The following is a 17,311-nucleotide window of genomic DNA, read 5'->3' on the forward strand; positions in this document are numbered from 1 at the left end:
CGGCCCAGCTCCTGCCCACACCGGGCCGTGCCCCCGCTCCCCTCCCGCACCCGCACCCGCACCCGCACCCGCACCGCGGGGGGCGAGGCCGGGCAGGAACAAACCCCGCCAGCCCGAGGCGGCGCAGCCCACGGCATCCCCGGGGGGGGGGAACAGCCCGCGGCGGCTTCAGCGCGGCCCCCGGCAAAGGGACAGAAGCACAAGTAACCGCGACCGGTGCCGCTCGGCCCTGGCCGGAGCCGCTCCTGCCGCAAGCCCTTCCCGAGCGGCAGCGGGGGGCCGGCTGGCCGGGCAGCGCCGAGGCACCTGGGGCTGTGGCCCGGCTGCGGGGGAGATGCTGCAGCGGGGGGCAGCGGCACGGGGCGAGCGGGGCCGCGGGGGGCGGCCTCCTGCTTCCCCGCCTCCCTCCCCTCAGCCCCCGGCCATGGCTCGCCGCCAGCGGACCGGGAGGCAGCAGCGGGCCCGCGGCACCACCCCGCAGGCAGCGCGGCATCGCGATGCCGTTAACAACTGCCGGCAGCGCCGAGGGGGACGCGCCACCGCGCATGCGCGGCGTCAGGGCTGCAGTACCGACGCTTGGCCGCCAGGTGGTATTGCCGGATCAAATAATAAAAAATCGTGCTTCCTTAATAGCTTTTAATCTGAGGAGTCATTCTACCTTACATTGAAAGGTACAATGGAAGAGGTCATGGTACATTGAAAGAGGTCACAGACGTTCACCCTTTTCACGGAAAGCTATTTAGAAAGTCTGATGTTGGACCCTTTCAGCTGATGCCTGGATTAACTGAGTTCATTAAGAAATGTTTAACCAACCCATCTGCGCTGATAAATCAAATATCCTTCTTGCCAAGTCCTTGTGAAATATTAGATAGGCTGTGCAATGTGTCTCGTATGTTCCAATTTATACTTGTTTTACTTCTAGTGGCTGTGCTGTCTGAGCTATTGTGCATCCTTAGCCTTAGCGCTACTGGGAGAGTTACTTAATAACGCTATTTGAAGCCACGTAGGGGAGTACTTATTTTTTACTGACAATTTTTCATTGCAACGTCATATATTTCACACCTTTAGGTGGGGAAAATAAATGACAGTTTACGTTCTCCTTTTTCCACTATTCAAAATGAGTTGAAGTCAAAGGATAGGGGAGACCTTTCATGTCTATGAGAGGGAATGCATTAGGCACCATCATTTCCAGAGCAGGTGATATGTGCAGGAGAAGGTGATGGCTGGGAGGAAGGAATGATCTACCTCTCATCCTTAAGGGAGGCAAGGAAGAGAGCTGCAGCAGAAGTGCTCCCACGCATGAAACCCTAGGGGGAGTAGACTGGAAGAACTTGTTACATGCTTTGGCGGTGGGATGGGGGTGAGAAAATCAAAACCTTCATTCAGACAGGTGCCACCACTTCACAGAGAAATTGGGGGGAGGCAGGCGGGGGTGCACATGTATTTTACTTTAATTGAGTGTACTCTGGCTTTGATTCATTGGCAAGTTCATCGTTTATATTACCTTCCAAGCCACTGCTCTTATATCCTGCCAGGAAAGCACTGTCTGTTATTCTGCCACCCAGGAACTGCTTGTGAGCTCATACAAGTTCTTGTTCCTCATGGGATGCAGGTCATGTATCAGTCCACCATTTGCTGCCAGAGCATTTCATGGCTGATTTCCACCACGACAGGTAGAAAAGATGTCCCAGAAATTTCCCCTCAATCCTGCAAATTCTCATTTTCCCTCTGTCACTATGTGGCTGGTATAGGCCCTCACACAGGGAATGACTTGGGGTCTTTGGCCAAGGCAACCACCAGTCTTCCCTGTCTCACCTGTCTGTGTCCTTGTACCCTGCAGACCCCCTGCACACACACCAGCTAGCTGTTTGGCACTGAATTCTACAGAGAAAGGACCCTCCCAGGCAGTGCCCTCCACCCTGTCCTGGGTTCTCTGCACTTCTGTATGACCTGCAGTATATTAAACACATTTCCCTCACTTTCTTCAGTTTTCTGACACAGCCCATCTTTCTCAAAGTATTCTACACTTCCTCAGTTACCATGTAGAGTAGGAAAACATGATTTACACTTTTACTGCACATGCTGTATTTTGGCATGGTTAGGAGAAAAGCCCGAGTGACAGATACCAGTTACAAATGCCTGTACTTGAAATCAAAATGCTGTTGGCTTCTGCAATTTTCTCTTCAAAAACCAGCCTCCCCAATGATAAGAAAATACGTAAATCCATCAGTTGGAAACCTGTCTGGAAGACTAGCCTGATGAGAAGAAAGACAGTAGTGTCTTCTCCTGCAGACACCTGTGTTGTGTCGCACTAGGGGTTTCTTGCATGATACTGAGGAAATTGCTAGAGCCTGACTTTCTGCAAAATTGACAGGGAGATAGTGTCACCACGGTGAAAAATCCTCTTCTACCACCATCCTCCTGCTAGAACAGTCTAGCGCTGGCTGTGCCACTGTAGTGCAGTCACTTCTTGTAGCTGTGCTGCTTCTTTGATTTCCTTCTTTATCGTCCCAAGCCACTCTGCTGCCTCCGCTGCCTCTGCGCCTGGCAGGACTGAAAGACATAGTGAAGGCATATGTTATACCACTTGGCATCAGCACTATTTTTTTCTTCACCTTTTAAAGGCATAATTTCTCATATGTTTTCCTTATCACTGACATTACCTGTATCATGAAGTGTAGCCAAAGGTTTTGTAATTTCATGATTGCTGAATTTTTCTTGAATTTTAAATTGTCAGTTGGTGAATCTTTCCATTGTCACTTTTCTTTATGGCATTCACCATTTTCAGAACATACAGACTATCAGCAAGTCACATGTTTCCATGATCTTCTGCAATGATGATAAGCAACTTTTTAAAGTTGCTGAATGCCTCTAGTTAAGGCCCAAGTTTCAGCAGGTCTGTGTTCAGGTCCTGTTTGTACTGCAGATTCCCTGCTCAGACTTTGGCAAAGGTATGGTGGGCACTCTGCCCCATGATGATGGTCTTATAGCTGGGGACAGCTGATAAAGTTGCCCCTTCACTCCTTTATATCGCAGTGCCTGGACCTTTTAGATGGTCTCCTGTACACCGCAGTTGTTCTGCAGCTGGTTCAGGAGGAGCCTCGCCACCCATGCAGGCAGCTGGGAGCAGCAATCTCAGGAGCTCTGCCAGGCTCAGAAATTTGGCAGCCCCCACTACCACGCCTCTCTTCAGCATGTATAGCTCTGGGACTGACTTTTCCCATTTCCTGACTTTTTTCTGCCTGGCTTGGGGAAGCACCGGCTCTTTCTTGATGCTGACCATAGCCTAGAGCTAAGCACCTTGGCTTTATTTGAAGATGACGGGGTACAGCAGCGACAAAGTAACTTAGTGTTGGTGGAGTCACAGGAGGGCTGTTACCAACTTAATTTCCTTGGCCCTTTGGTGACAAAGCAAGTCTATTTGCCACGTATTGCAAATGACTGATGAGCTTCATTGGCTTCATCCTTTTTCAGCTGAGTTATGTCTGAGGTCCAGTGAGTTCATATATAAATATTTAACCAAGCTTTTTGAGCTAGCTGGTCAAATGTAATTTCTGCGATCTGAAAACTAATTATGTGATTTGTATCTTATCTGTAGTACTACCTGTGTGGCATGTTATTAATATAGGTGTTATACTAATTGTTGAATGCTGAAGTTATCACTCAACCTTAATACCTGCTGACCACAGCAGATCCTTTGTCAAATTGCTGCCAGAAATAAGGCAGAGGTTGATACTGTGATTTTCTACAAGACACCAAGGAAAGCCTATCTAAAAATAGTAAAGAGTTGAGTAGCTGAGATGATGTTATTCACAGCAGAACAGGCAAGATGATTTCCACAGGCTACTCTGCTAACCTGTTGCGCTGGTCTCAGTTGAGGTAGCATTGATTTTCTTCGTGCTAGCTGGTATGGGGCTACATTTTGGATTTGTGCTGGAAACAGTGTTGATAATTCAAGGGTATTTTAGTTATTGCTGAGCAGCGCTAACAGAGTCAAGGCCTTTTCTGCTCCTCACCCCACCCCACCAGCGAGCAGGCTGGGGGTGCACCAGAAGCTGGGAGAGGGCATGGCTGGGACAGCTGACCCCAACTGCCCCAAGGGATACCATGCGATGCCACGCTCAGCATATTAACTAGGGGGAAAGCTGGCTGGGAGCCACTGCTCAGCGACTGGCTGGGCATTGGTCGGTTGGTAGTAAGCAATGGTTTTTACATCACTTGTCTAAGGTTTCATTCCTCTAGGCATGGTTTGGGATTTTTATTTATTTTCCTCTTCTTCATCGTCATCATCATCATCATTGTAATCAGTTTCTTGCATTTTTTTTTTCAATTATTGAACTATTCTTATGAGTTTTCTCCCTTTTGCTCTTCCACTTCTCTTCCTCCCCATCCCACTGCACGGGGCATGAGCAAGCAGCTGTGTGGTGCTTAGTTGCTGGCTGGGGTTAAACCACAACACCTGCTCCATGAAAATGTCCAGTGAAATGTCACATTATAACATAAGGACATAGGAGCCTGAGGATGGATGTACTGGATCATGACAGTAGTTAAGCCAGCACAGACTTCTGTCCAACAGTGGCTTAAAAATGAGTTCCCAAGGAACAGAATAAAAGCATGGCAACCACAGAGGAATATGCTTTCAGACTGCTCCAGTCTCCAGTGATTTCTGAGCCATTGGTGGTATCTTTGTGTCTGATTACCCTCAAATAATTTTTCTCCCATGAATTTGCCCTGTTGCTTTTTGTACACATACATCTTGCAAAATGGTGTTCCATAGCTCAAGGGCATGGTGTGTGAAGAACCATCTACTTTTGCCTGTTTAAAACCTGCCAGTTGCTATTTTCGTGCTCTATAGCTCTATGCAGGAAGAGAATATGAGCAGTCATTCCCTTCTCACCTTCTCCAAACCCTTCAGTTTAACAGGTATCTGCTATATCCACTCCATTCATATATTTTCCAGACCAGAGAGACCTAGTCCATTTAAAGAGTCCTTCCAGATTTTAAGTCATCCTAAGGGCCTTATGCTAAGGCTTTTCAAGGTCTACTCCATCCTTTTGGAATTGCAGCTTCACACAGAATTCCAGTTAAAAGTCCACCATAGGCTTATATGGTGGTGTAAAGAGGTGCCCTTTCTGTTCTCTGTTCCTTTTCTAATAATGCCTAATGTTTGCTTCGCTTTTTTTGGGCATCCTACTTGCCATAGAGCCCCCTTCATATCCAGCCCAGGGTGGAGGAAAAAATAATGAATAAAAACTCTGACATGGTCTCTTCTTCCATGTTCTCAATCTCCCAAAAGCCCAAAGGGTACCAGATGTTCTCTAGAAGCACTGGCAGATTTCCAGGCTTCACCACTTGTAGAGCCTCTTGCATTTGTCTGTCCAGGGGCTGCACTCCACAGCAGCAGGAAGGCGAAGCTGCCACAACACACTCCTTTTGCCAGTCTTGTTTCTCCCAGCCACCTTCCAGCCTCACCCTAGCAAGGGGAAAGTGTAGAAAGGCTTTGTCCTTGTAAAGGCTAGGGAAAGATGGAAAATTTGGCCTATGTAAAGAGGCGCTCGTGGTGCCGATACTTTCGCAGAGTCTTGCAGGTGCTTCTTGTGAATGTGAACTGTATCAGGATGGGTCTTTCATACACCAATAAGTCTTTCATACCCAAATAATTCCTCTCTTTCTGGCATTGAAAGTGACCCAAGGTCTTTGGCAGTTATATCTCTTTCCAGTGAAACACACAGAACCCTCCAAACAGGTTCTGGCTTTATCCCAACACCATTCTGAAGCCCTTCAATGATTATGCAAGTAACTAGATAAATAATAGAAAAGCCATGTCCAGACATGGGAGCGATGCTGCAAGCAAAGCCCTGTTTTTCCAGTGCACTGGGCTTTACAGCAGCTGTTCACCCTCAAGGCTGCCAATACAGAAGTTCCAGACACCTTATCTCCAAATGTAAAGGGAAGGAACATGCAAGCAACTTGAGTTTTTCTTTGATAATGATAAAACTGACTGTTCTCAGTGATTTAATCATCCCTTCAAACATGGCCTAGAAAGCTCCTCTCAATTTCATTCCTCTGCCCACTTCTGGTTTTAAATACCTTTGGTGCATAGTATTCAGAGCAGTGCCTTTTGTACCATGGTTTGCAGAATTTGTTGCTGATAAAGAACATCGTTAGGATCAGGAGGGATGCACAGGGAATCAGAGTCATCTGCATCAAAAGAGATCCCTAAGTCAGACATGGAAATCTATACAAGTCTCCTGAGGCTCCTTTTGTAGTCAAGGGAAACAAATAAACCTCTCCAATGACTGACTCATTTCACAGTAAAAAAAGTCAGACAACTGGCTCTCTGGAAGCATCAGTGTTTCTCCACTAACAAGGCAGACTAGCTGATTTGTACACCTACATTTTTCATATCTAAATTTAGATGGGAATTGTTTTTTTTCTCACTGCTGTAGAATCTGCTAGTCCTCAGCTAACTGTGCCAGACATAAGATCTGTCCATCCTTTAAATGCCATTTTGAGAGCTCAGTGGAAAACAAAGTCTGGTGTCCACAGTATACCTGGCTGGTTTTGTAGACATGAAGGTACAGATGTGAGCACTCAAATGAAGCATCATTTTGGCCATGTATCTCAAAAGATGTAATGTGTTGGCAGGTGGCAGAGCCTGTGTCGCTGGCTTGGAGTGACTGAAATGGTCCCTGATGTGGTCTTTTGTGTGGGATCTGTCTGACAGCTCCCTCTCTACTGTGTGGGAAGAAATAGGCACTGCTGGAGGACACTGACACCCATTTAATGCTCACCCACTATCAACAGGTGCTAGACAGAGGCCTGGATGTCTGACATGAAGAGTGGGGGAGTGGTCAGTGTAACCAGAACCCATGGGGTGCTGGGCTTTTCTGTGGAGCAGGATCTACACAGGGAGCATAGAAATGGGGACTTCCCAGCCCTGCTGGGGAATCTTGGGTTGTAAAACACAAAGCTTCTCAACCACAGAGGCAGGGGGGAAGGCAAGAAAAATAAAGGGGGGGCGGGGGTGGCGCGGAGCGGAGACAAGCTGTTTCAAACAGAGCTGTCCAGGTAAATTTTGCTACAGAGCAACTCCGTTTGATCCGCTCCAGCATTATCCGCTGCATTGTCTTTGAGCACCAGTTTCATAGACAGGAAATATCTGACCTTTGTTAACCAGAGGTACACATGAAAATAATATCCTTTGGCACTGATTCTCATTCAGAGTGAGTTTAACGGTAATTTCATGTCTCTCTCTTATTACACAGAGACTTCCTTCAGTGATGAAACTAGTTGGGTTTTTTTTTTCCCCAGTAATGTTCCCATTCCCTTCCTTGAGCTGCAGGTGTTATCAGCTCCCATTCTCCACACCCCACATCCTCTTCCCTTGTTGTTTCCCTGCTGGGGCTTCAATGGGTCTGAATTAACATGACTTTAGGACTATTACATGACTCACAAAAGTCAACTTCAGTAACATGCCTTAATCTTAATCACCAACGAGTAATTCATGCTAAGTGTCACTTAAACAGTATCAGAAAGTAAGTATAATAAATTTGCACCTACTAAACTCCTTTTTCTCACCTTGTACCTACTTCATTGGTTTACTGCATTACAGGTTTTCTGAAACTTGAGCTATGCTGTTTAGTAATTATGTCTAGTGTAGGAAAGGTGTACCCGTTATTCAGACACCTTCCAATACCTACTTAGTTTTAAGAAAACATTAGCCACCCCGCCCTGGCCAGCAGCAAGCCTGAGTGCCTGCTGAATGCACAGTCCCTTTCACATCCCCTTGCGCAGTGGTGTTTCCTCCAGGCTTTCCTGACTTGCTCCATCCATCTCCATATAGCTACCATGGCCAAATGTGCTCTGGGAGAGGACCAGTAGCTCCTTACATAAAGTCATGTAAAAAGGAAATATACAGCCTAATGCCATGCGTTGTAGTTGGGTCTGAGTGGAAACTGGGGAATGGCAGTGGAGGGGCACCTCAGACACAAAAGGCTGTAGGAATCTAAGTACAGTGTTTACAGTAGATTGCTGGCACTTTACAGACACTTTGTACGATGTACAGACAAACAACAACAGAGTCCCAGAATCAGCTCTTCAGTCTCTGGTGACTGAATCACTGTTGTGCTCTACTTCTCTGCCAGAAAACACTCACAGTTCTCACCCTGTTTAGGGTTTTGGATTCCTGTGGGGAGGAGGAATGGGAAGCATAATATTTCATTTAATATTTTACGTTGTTTTACATACACAATATTAATTAAACTGGCCATTCCATTAAGCTCTGTTCAGGGTGCCTTTACCTTTCACAGATCTTCACAGCTTCCATGGATCTTCAATTAGTTTCTAGAAACATCAGAAAGGAGACTACAGGTTGCTGTAGGAATTTCTGGTTTGGGGAAAATCTGTGACCATGCAAATGCTGTAGACAGTATGGTTTGTTTGGTTAAAATATCAGATTAGGACAAGCTGGGTGTATCCCTCAAAATCTGCATGTGTGACTTGGGTACAATTTCATAATTTCATTCCAGAAGTGGAGGTGAAATGCCTCGAAAGAACTTGGAGTGATGCCCTTTTTCAACCATACCTACCTCCGCTGTGCTCAGATACTAGAAGGGCTGGCAGATGTCAATGTATACATGAGGGCAAACAGTAAGAGTTTAAGCATATAGATAGCAGCTAGACTCCAAATATTTCTGCATTTTGAGTTTCTTTGTCAGCATTAGAACATGATTTCTTTAGACCTACATGAATGATTACCCAAAGGAACACAAGCTGGAGAGGTTAAAAAGCAGTGCGTAAACAAGTTCATCCCTAGTTTGTTCATTCTTATCTAGAGCAGGTTAATAAGTAGCCTCACATCTCAGCAGGAATAGGAAGGCACTATTGACTAATTTCATCCATATGCTTTCATACCACAGAATATAAATAGGCATGGATTTACAGGTCCAACGTCAGGCTCTTCTGACACTTGACTTCTCTCCCTCAGCCTACCATTGGGCTCCTGGGAATGACCACTATTTTATTGCTGGTCTGCATCTCATGCCTTCTGCTTCTCTTTGCCACATGGAGAAGCATATCACAAAAAGAGAAGGAGCCTCCTGGTCCCATCACGGTCCCCATTCTTGGAAACATACTCCAGCTGAATCCCTGGAAGTTGCCTGAAAGCTTGAAGAAGGTAAGAGGCTGCCCTCTTCTTTCCTGTGTTGTCTCCACTGCATATAAAACAAAGTCTGGTCCAGACTGTCTCAGCTTTATTCGCGAGCTTACTTTGCACTGACCAAATGTCAGACTCAAACAGAAACAAAAGGTCTCCCAGAAATACATACTTCTGAAGTCTATGTATCGCAATAACCTACATATACAAGTCTATATATTTGCAAAAATTATGGTGAAGATGAGTCCTGTGCTGACTTCATGGCAGTACTGCAATTTGCAGTGGATTTGCAATCAGGGCACTGATGCTATTGCAATATTCACTATACTCCTCCTGTACCCAGCTTCTTACCATGCCAGCAACATGGCCTAGCCCTTTTTTTGGCGGGGAGGACCCTGCTTCATTTTGCTGCCTTTGTTCCCTAGCAGATAGGTAAGCTTTCCTGGGAGTGGAAGTAGAGAGTGAAGGGGTTGAAACAAAACAGTTTGGAGGTGAACTGTGCTGTCCATTCCCTCCCCTAGCTGGTGTTACCCATCTGTCAAACAAAAACTGTGTGTTGCAAGGCCTGGGAGGGGTTGGATGGAGGGAGTTAATCTGGAATATCTGTTCCTTAAGGGATTGTGAGGCGGTGGTGACAGATGGATGGGCAGGGCAGGTGTCCCTGGGTTCTTCAGAGCAAAACTGTGGTGACAGCAAACATCACCATGCCTATCATCAGAGGCACACATACCCATACGAGCTCCTTTTTGCTTTGGTGCTTGTGAACGCTGAGAATTGTGAGCACCCTCAGGCATTCTGCTTTGTTTCAGAGCACTAGGTGATTGAGTTTCCCACCATAAAAAAGACTGGGACTCTATCTGGTTTGTTCTTAAAAAGCGAACGTTGAGAAGTGTTCCAGGTCAGATCAAGTAGCCCAAGAATGTTCCTGCAACTGTAGCCAAAAGCAGATGCCTGGGAAAGAGCACATGACTAGTGCAAGGATGCAGTCATTCTCCGCTGACATACTTGCCCAGTTTCCAGAGGTCTGTGGCCCAGGAGATTTTAGAGACAGCTGTGGTTATGTTTGTGCTCAAAAACCCTTTAGGCACTTGTTTCCCTAAGTATATGTAACTGCTTTTTGGGCCCATGTAAACTGTTACCTGCTGTGTCCTGTAGAAAAGCATTCCAGACTGTTTTGCAAGCCCTGTGAATAGTTAACTGTTTTCTTTTCTGGGATTTGGGCTTGACACCTCACCATTTCCATTCATATCCCCTGTTTTTTGTACAATTCCCTCTTCCCTTGGCTGTAGTTCATAGCTGAAGGATCTCTGTGCTGCTAACCAATGCCACACCTCAGCGATGCTGTGACAATGGCACATCGCCCCTCAGACCCCTTTGCTACAAACTTCTTTTCATAGGATTAACATTCAGACATGTTGTTCCTTCTGTTCCTCTTTCCTACAGCTCAGCAAGAAGTATGGCTCTGTCTTCACAATATATGTAGGCCCACAAAAGATTGTGGTGCTGTATGGCTATGATGTTGTGAAAGAAGCTCTGATCGATCAGGCAGATGACTTCAGTGGAAGAGGCAGTCTACCACTGTTAAGAAAACTCTTCCAAGGCACAGGTATGGCCCTGGTAATGTTAGCATACAAAGCCAATGCTTTCAGTACTTCAGGAACACAGCTGAGAGGAATGTGAAGGGAATGGCGTATTTCACTTACTATGTTCATGCATACAAATAGGAATAGAAGACTAAAAGCCCAACTCGTTGCTTGGACCATGGAGTAAATTGGTCCCCTAGAGAACTGCTTAAGGTCCCAGGCTGGCTTCATTGAGTGCCTTTCTATTTTCAGCATGCTTCAAATTCCGGCTAAAACTTTGTTCACTAGGTGTGCCTCTAAGATCTTACATTCATTCTCCCATTTCTGAAAATATTGACAGTTTACATATACATGGTTAAGGAACGAGCAAAAGGAAAGTCCACAGCAGAACAAAGACAAAATAATATAGGTCATCCCAGTAAGAGCCACGTTCAAGGTTAGGCCCTGAGATTATTCACCAGGGGAGTTCCCAGTACAGCATTTATCTGGGTAAAAGTACCTGTTCCCTGGTGCTATAGTACAAGTAATAATGATACTCTGTGTGAAGGCACACAGTAGAACATTTGAGCAGTTATGTCAGTGCAAAGGCCACGTGTCTGTGGCCAAGATCTACTCAGTACCAGTGCTGCCTTCTTATTTATGTCCTATCACAGTTTTTCATATTCTGAGAATAGACTCAGTTTTAATCAAAGTGCTGTGACAGATAAAATCTGTCAGCTCCAGAACTGCAGAGAAGTTGTTTTTGGGCAGATAGCAATTGAAGTGTAACTCCACAGAGAGGTGTCTTTGCATGCTGAGTACTTGCTGTGTAGGTCTCATTCAGGGGGGAAAAAACCCCAAACCTGTTTCCTCATGAAGGTCTGTTTTTCCTTCCTGTATCAGGCATTGTGACCAGCAATGGTGAGGTCTGGAAGCAACTCCGACGATTTGCACTCACCACCCTGCGGGATTTTGGGATGGGGAAGAAGAGCATCGAGGAGCGAATCCAGGAGGAAGCTTGTTTTCTGGTGGAGAGGATCAAGAACACACATGGTAGGACACAGACTTTGTGCCTGCTGGGACACTCTGCATATCTGCAGTGAGACAATGAGGGCTGTGGGGCTGCTTCACCAAATCTATGACCCAAGAAGTGGGAATGTGGCTGCTGTTTCTGCTCCCTGCTCCAATAGGCAAAGTTATCATTGCTGGGAGTAGGTCGGTCAAAGGCACTGTGACAGTATGGAGAGGCAAATGTTGGAGACTGGCGTTGGAAAGCATCCTTTATCTTGTTCTGCTTGAGGAAGAAGACAGGAAGTGGCAAAGGGAACATCTTGGCCCCAAAGCCAAGGATGTGGTATAATTCAGCCGTGGAGACAGGGCTGGGCACTGCCAGGTAGCTAAGCAACATGCACTCCTTTGCTTGCCTCCTGCAGCTCCAAGTAAATGGATCCTGAATAAGTGGGTGACCAGAGAACTCATTTACAGATACTTGGGTTTGGGTCCAGTCCATCTGAACACTAGACAATACGTCCCAGTACTGGTGGGGGTGTGCAATGGGAACAGGGACTATAAGCTGCTTTTGAGGGCAGGCCATGAGGTAACCCCCTTGGTTCCAACCTATAAATGTGTTTTCTGGCAGTATGTAGGACCACATTACTTATAACTACCTCCCCGGAGAGTGGCACAGTACCAGACTGGACTGCAGGCTTCCTTTCCACAGCCAGTCTTCAATGTGTGCTCATTCTGCCGAGGCGGGGGGATGAGGGGGGTGGGGTGGGAAGCAGGTAGAGCTAAAAGGATGCTGCAGCATCACTGTTTCTCATGACTCACTAGAAAATTCACTCTGGTTTCATAGATAAACATTCCTGCTACAAATCAAAGAAAACACTCTCACCTGCATTGCTCTTACCCTTTCTCTAGCACGGTAACACTGTATTTCCTATGCTCTACTGCAAACCTCCATTTCTGGCTCACCTTGTTACAGCATCTTTTACTGTGTACTAAAAGACTCTGCAAACAAGATATATACCACTGAAAAGTATAAAGCCATTATTTACTCTTACTGCAAATAATAAGTAGCTAGGACTAGTTATCTACTAGGCTCAGCATTAATATACTCATCACCCCTGATGAGACATCTGCTGAGTCTTCAATAGCCAGGGAGTCATCAGTCAGGCAGGGAAGGGCTGGTGCCATTCCTCCTTGGAACAGGCTGATCCTCAATGCTGCCAAGTTGCCATTTTCTGACTCCTTGTTTTTCTTTGAGAACTTAGTATCTTTTCCTGTTGTTGTTCCTCCTCTTGAAACCTTCAGATGCACCCTATCACTGTCTGCAATTATACCTTTCCTTTCTTTCTTGGGTCTAATCTCACCTTTTTCTCACACTGCAGTTCTCTTCTTACAAACTTATGTAACTCTGCTATCAAAACTAGACTTTGCTCACAGGCACTTGAACCCCTGAGAGAGTGTTATACAGCTGAGGTTACGCTAATAGAGCTCATAAACAGGGTTCAATAACCTAAAGACATGGCTCAGACAAAGTCCTTGTGGGGTCACTGGGTCTTGGTGGTGATCTTTAGGCCATTTCTAATAAACAATCTATAAGCCAGTGTTCTGTTGAGAACAGAAGAGGTACTCAGCCATTCCAACAGGGAAATTAGTTCACTTCAAGTACAGAGGAATAAATCGGATAAACTCTTCACCATCTTTTCCAAGGACTGCAAAATTCTGGCTCTCGAGAGGATGCAAAACTTCCCTGTAGTGTCAGAGGAGAGGACTATGTGAAATACTGAAAGAAAGATACCAGAGGTTTTTTATTCTTGCTGTTGCAGAGCAACCCTTCAACCCTGGAAACTTCCTAGTCCATGCTGTTTCCAACGTCATCTGCTCCATCGTCTTTGGGGACCGGTTTGACTATGAGGACAAGAAATTTCTAACTTTGGTTGATTTGATAGAGGATAACAGCAAGCTCCAGAACTCTATACAAACACAGGTGTGTAAAGCTTTATTTAATTAATACATATTTAAATTATTGTAAGATTTTATTGATTAATATTGAGTCATATAATTATTTTTTAATTGGAGTGGATTTTCCTAAATTTAGAGACATTTCTTAAAAGCCAAAAAGGCAGTGAAATAACCACTTCCTGTTGTTTTTTCTTACCTTATGGAGTTGTATGTCCAGAGAAGGATGTAATTGCAAAAGTTGCTCAATTGAAATCTATCCTTGAATATAGTCAAACCATAAAGTAAAAGGCATTAAAATCCAGTTGAATAATAAGGACCTACTGTTCCAAAACAGTTTAATTCAATTTCAATCATTTTATTCTTACAGCTGTACAATTTCTTCCCAAATATCATGGAATATTTACCTGGGCCTCATCAAAAACTGGCAAAAAATATTGAAGAAGCTGATCACTTTACTTCAGAAATTATAGCAGAACACCAGGAAACCCTGGATCCCACCTGTCCTCGAGATTTTATTGATGCTTTTATTAACAAAATGGAACAGGTGATGTAAGGGCAAGAGATTTATTGGATTATAGGAAAAACACTGCTTGAATCCCAGCATCTTTTCAGTTGTGGCAGGGCACTGGGCTTTTGCAAATACAGAGGGGAACTTAATTTTCTTGGCACTTCATTCTCTCCTCTCCATTTTCTTATCAAGGATTTTTAAACACAGGATTAACAGTACTAGCCAAAGTTAGGAAAGCTGGAGACCAATCTGGTTGAGGTAATTCAGTGCTCCTCCCATATTAAAAAAGATTCATGATATTATTTAGTAAAAGTACAAAAAATGCTGCTGTTCTGGAGAGTGAGTGTCATATTTTTGAAAGGACATGAGATGGGCTTAAAAACATACATTATGGGTATAGGACTTTCCTTTTTAAACAGGCTGCTTAGCTTTGTCATTCAGAATGTTCTGCCAAATCTTCCTCCAGGAGAAAGGGAATGGTCGCTCAGAATTCACCACTGAGACCTTGAGGAGGACCACGCTCGACTTGTTCCTTGCAGGAACAGGGACCACCAGCATCACACTAAGACATGGATTTCTGATTTTGCAGAAATACCCAGAGATAGTAGGTAATAGAAAAGGAAATAAACAATTGTAAAAATTTTAATAGGTCATGGGATCAGTTTGGACATTTCCTGTCACTACCACATGTAGCAATGGTCCCCCAACTAAGGAAACATGTATTTGCAGTGCAGAAACGTGTTAGTACTAGTATCGCTTTACTGTGAATAGAACTAAGACTAAGTACATTCATATATTCCTGGTGCACTAAAAAGCAAGTTTTGCTGTAAATATGGGGAGAGGTTTAGGCAAACAGATGGGGGACTTGTCCATTCAACACTTACTTATTTCCTGACAGAGAAAATTCAAAAGGAGATTGACTCTGTGATCGGCCAAGACCGAAGCCCCTGCATGGCAGATCGGAGCCGCATGCCCTACACAGATGCTGTAGTCCGTGAAATCCAGAGATTTGTTGATCTCCTTCCGCTTAATGTCCCACATGCTGTGATCAAAGACACCAAGTTCAGAGACTATTTTATCCCCAAGGTCTGTTCCACTATGTCTGAGAAAGGTCATAATCTCTTGAAAACAAAGATGTGTTCTATTAATTTAATTTAATTTAATTTTCAAAACCAATGAAATGTGATATAGAATTGGAATAATTCTGTTTCAAAAGGGATTCTGGCAGTTGAGTCCAACCCCTTTCTATCTGACAAAAAAAGGACTTTTCATCCTCTATGTGAAGAGGGAGACACAGCTTTCTATTTTTTTCACATAAATGTAAGCAATCAAAGTTCTAAATTATCTGGAAGCAATATTAAATACTCTAATCAGACTCACTATTAAAATTCATTTTAAAAAATCTTTGCCATACCAATGGCATACTTTTTTATTCGTTAAAGTAATTTTAAACGGGCTAAATGTTGACTACCATTATTTTTAGCTCTGGAAACTTCTCAGTGCTGCTTTGCTTCAGTATGTCTCCATTTTAACTTTCTTATTGCTAATTCAGGACACTATGATACTCCCTGTGCTGAACTCCGTCCTACATGACAGCAAGGAATTTCCAAATCCAGAAAAATTTGACCCAGGACATTTCCTGAATGCAGATGGTACCCTTAAAAAGAGTGACTACTTCATGCCATTTTCTGCAGGTAACACCTCTTTCTATCTCAGATCCTAGACTATTGTCTCCTAGAACCGCTTTGAGGATTTTAATGGCTGTCACCGTGGTCCTTACAGTGATGTCTGTGGTCTGCTAGAGTCACTTCCGGGCAGCTCTGACTCCTGTACTGGAGTGCCAGTTGACCTCCTTTTTTAGTCATCACAAAAGCTGCTCCAGTGCATTCTGCAAGAAGAGGTGTATGAAGTGGGACTCAGCCATGCAACTTCTCTCTCTCCAAACCTAGCAGCAAAAAGCAGCAGAATATGAGAAATCAAAGCCTTCAAACTGCCTTTGCCCACTGAGCACTTTCATTGTTCTAGACACTTAGCCCCCCATTGCTTCCTGAACTCTCATGGAACAGTGGTTAAAATCAGTTACCAGCAAAACACTTCACTGCCACCTTACTTTTTATTACTTTTTGCTTGCAGGAAAACGCATCTGTGTGGGAGAAGGTCTGGCCCGGATGGAGCTATTCATATTTTTAACAGTCATCCTGCAGAAATTTACTTTGAAACCCGTTATGGATCCCAAGGACATTGACATTTCCCCATTAGCCACCAGTCTGGCAAATATACCTCGACCTTATGAGGTTTCTTTTCTTCCGCGTTAGCCAAGTGAAGATAGTTGCCAGCTCTGAAACTCATGAAAGCTCTGGTTAAACAATAGTAACTTTCCGATCTGTTGAGACTGAAACACTCAGATCATTTGCTTAGATACTTTATGGAGAGAAATGTGCTTAGAGAATAAAATTGCATGATACTTTTGTAAGCCAGCTCTAAACAGAGACAGAGTAGGAAATTGCATAGGGCAGGAGAATGCTCCCTGTGCAAAATTATATAGGGTCTCCTCTGAACGTACCTCACCTAGCTCAGGTTTCTATCTGGCTCCTGACAACCTGACATGTCAGGGTGTGTGGACTAGTGCACCGAGAGCCCTGCTGCTTCTATGCCTATCACTTGAGCCTCTCAGCACAGCAGGAACAGGTCTTGTACTCCAGGGTTTCCACAGACTCCGCTTGAGGTATCTCTCTCCTCTGTATTTTCTTTGTTGTGACCTATCTGTAAAACTAAGCATAAAACAGTGGTGGGTTTTTTTTTCCTGTTAGAAGATGATCACCTACGGTATTCTTGCTCCAGTACATATTCTTTCCTATGGTGGGGATGTGGTTTATTGATGACTGGGCAGGTGGGTTCTCTCTTATGTGATTACAAAGCAGGTTTGTGAAATTATAATTTATATTGCAAAATAAAGTAGTACACTGAATTGTCGTTTTTCTGATATCCCAGAACAACATCTTTTAGTAAAAAACCTGCCTCCACAAAGCTTATATTCCCCAATGTCTTCTAAGTCTTGTACATATCTGACTGTTTCATTTCAATTGTTTATATGGAGTATATTATGGCTTGAAGATG

The 17,311-nt window shown here is 44.5% G+C and overlaps 1 protein-coding gene across 1 annotated transcript; it reads left to right on the forward strand.

The window, feature by feature from the left end:
- Window positions 1-8,941: 8,941 nt before the first annotated feature.
- Window positions 8,942-17,226, forward strand: LOC102049475 (cytochrome P450 2H1-like). Its single transcript, XM_055720714.1, has 9 exons — window positions 8,942-9,178; window positions 10,601-10,763; window positions 11,623-11,772; window positions 13,551-13,711; window positions 14,054-14,230; window positions 14,661-14,802; window positions 15,093-15,280; window positions 15,747-15,888; window positions 16,328-17,226. Exons 1-9 carry the CDS (start codon window positions 9,011-9,013, stop codon window positions 16,507-16,509), a joined length of 1,473 nt encoding a protein of 490 aa, XP_055576689.1. The 5' UTR covers window positions 8,942-9,010; the 3' UTR covers window positions 16,510-17,226.
- The last annotated feature ends 85 nt before the right edge of the window (window positions 17,227-17,311 follow it).

This window comes from Falco cherrug, chromosome 9 (assembly GCF_023634085.1).
Source record: "Falco cherrug isolate bFalChe1 chromosome 9, bFalChe1.pri, whole genome shotgun sequence".
NCBI classification, from domain to species: domain Eukaryota; kingdom Metazoa; phylum Chordata; class Aves; order Falconiformes; family Falconidae; genus Falco; species Falco cherrug.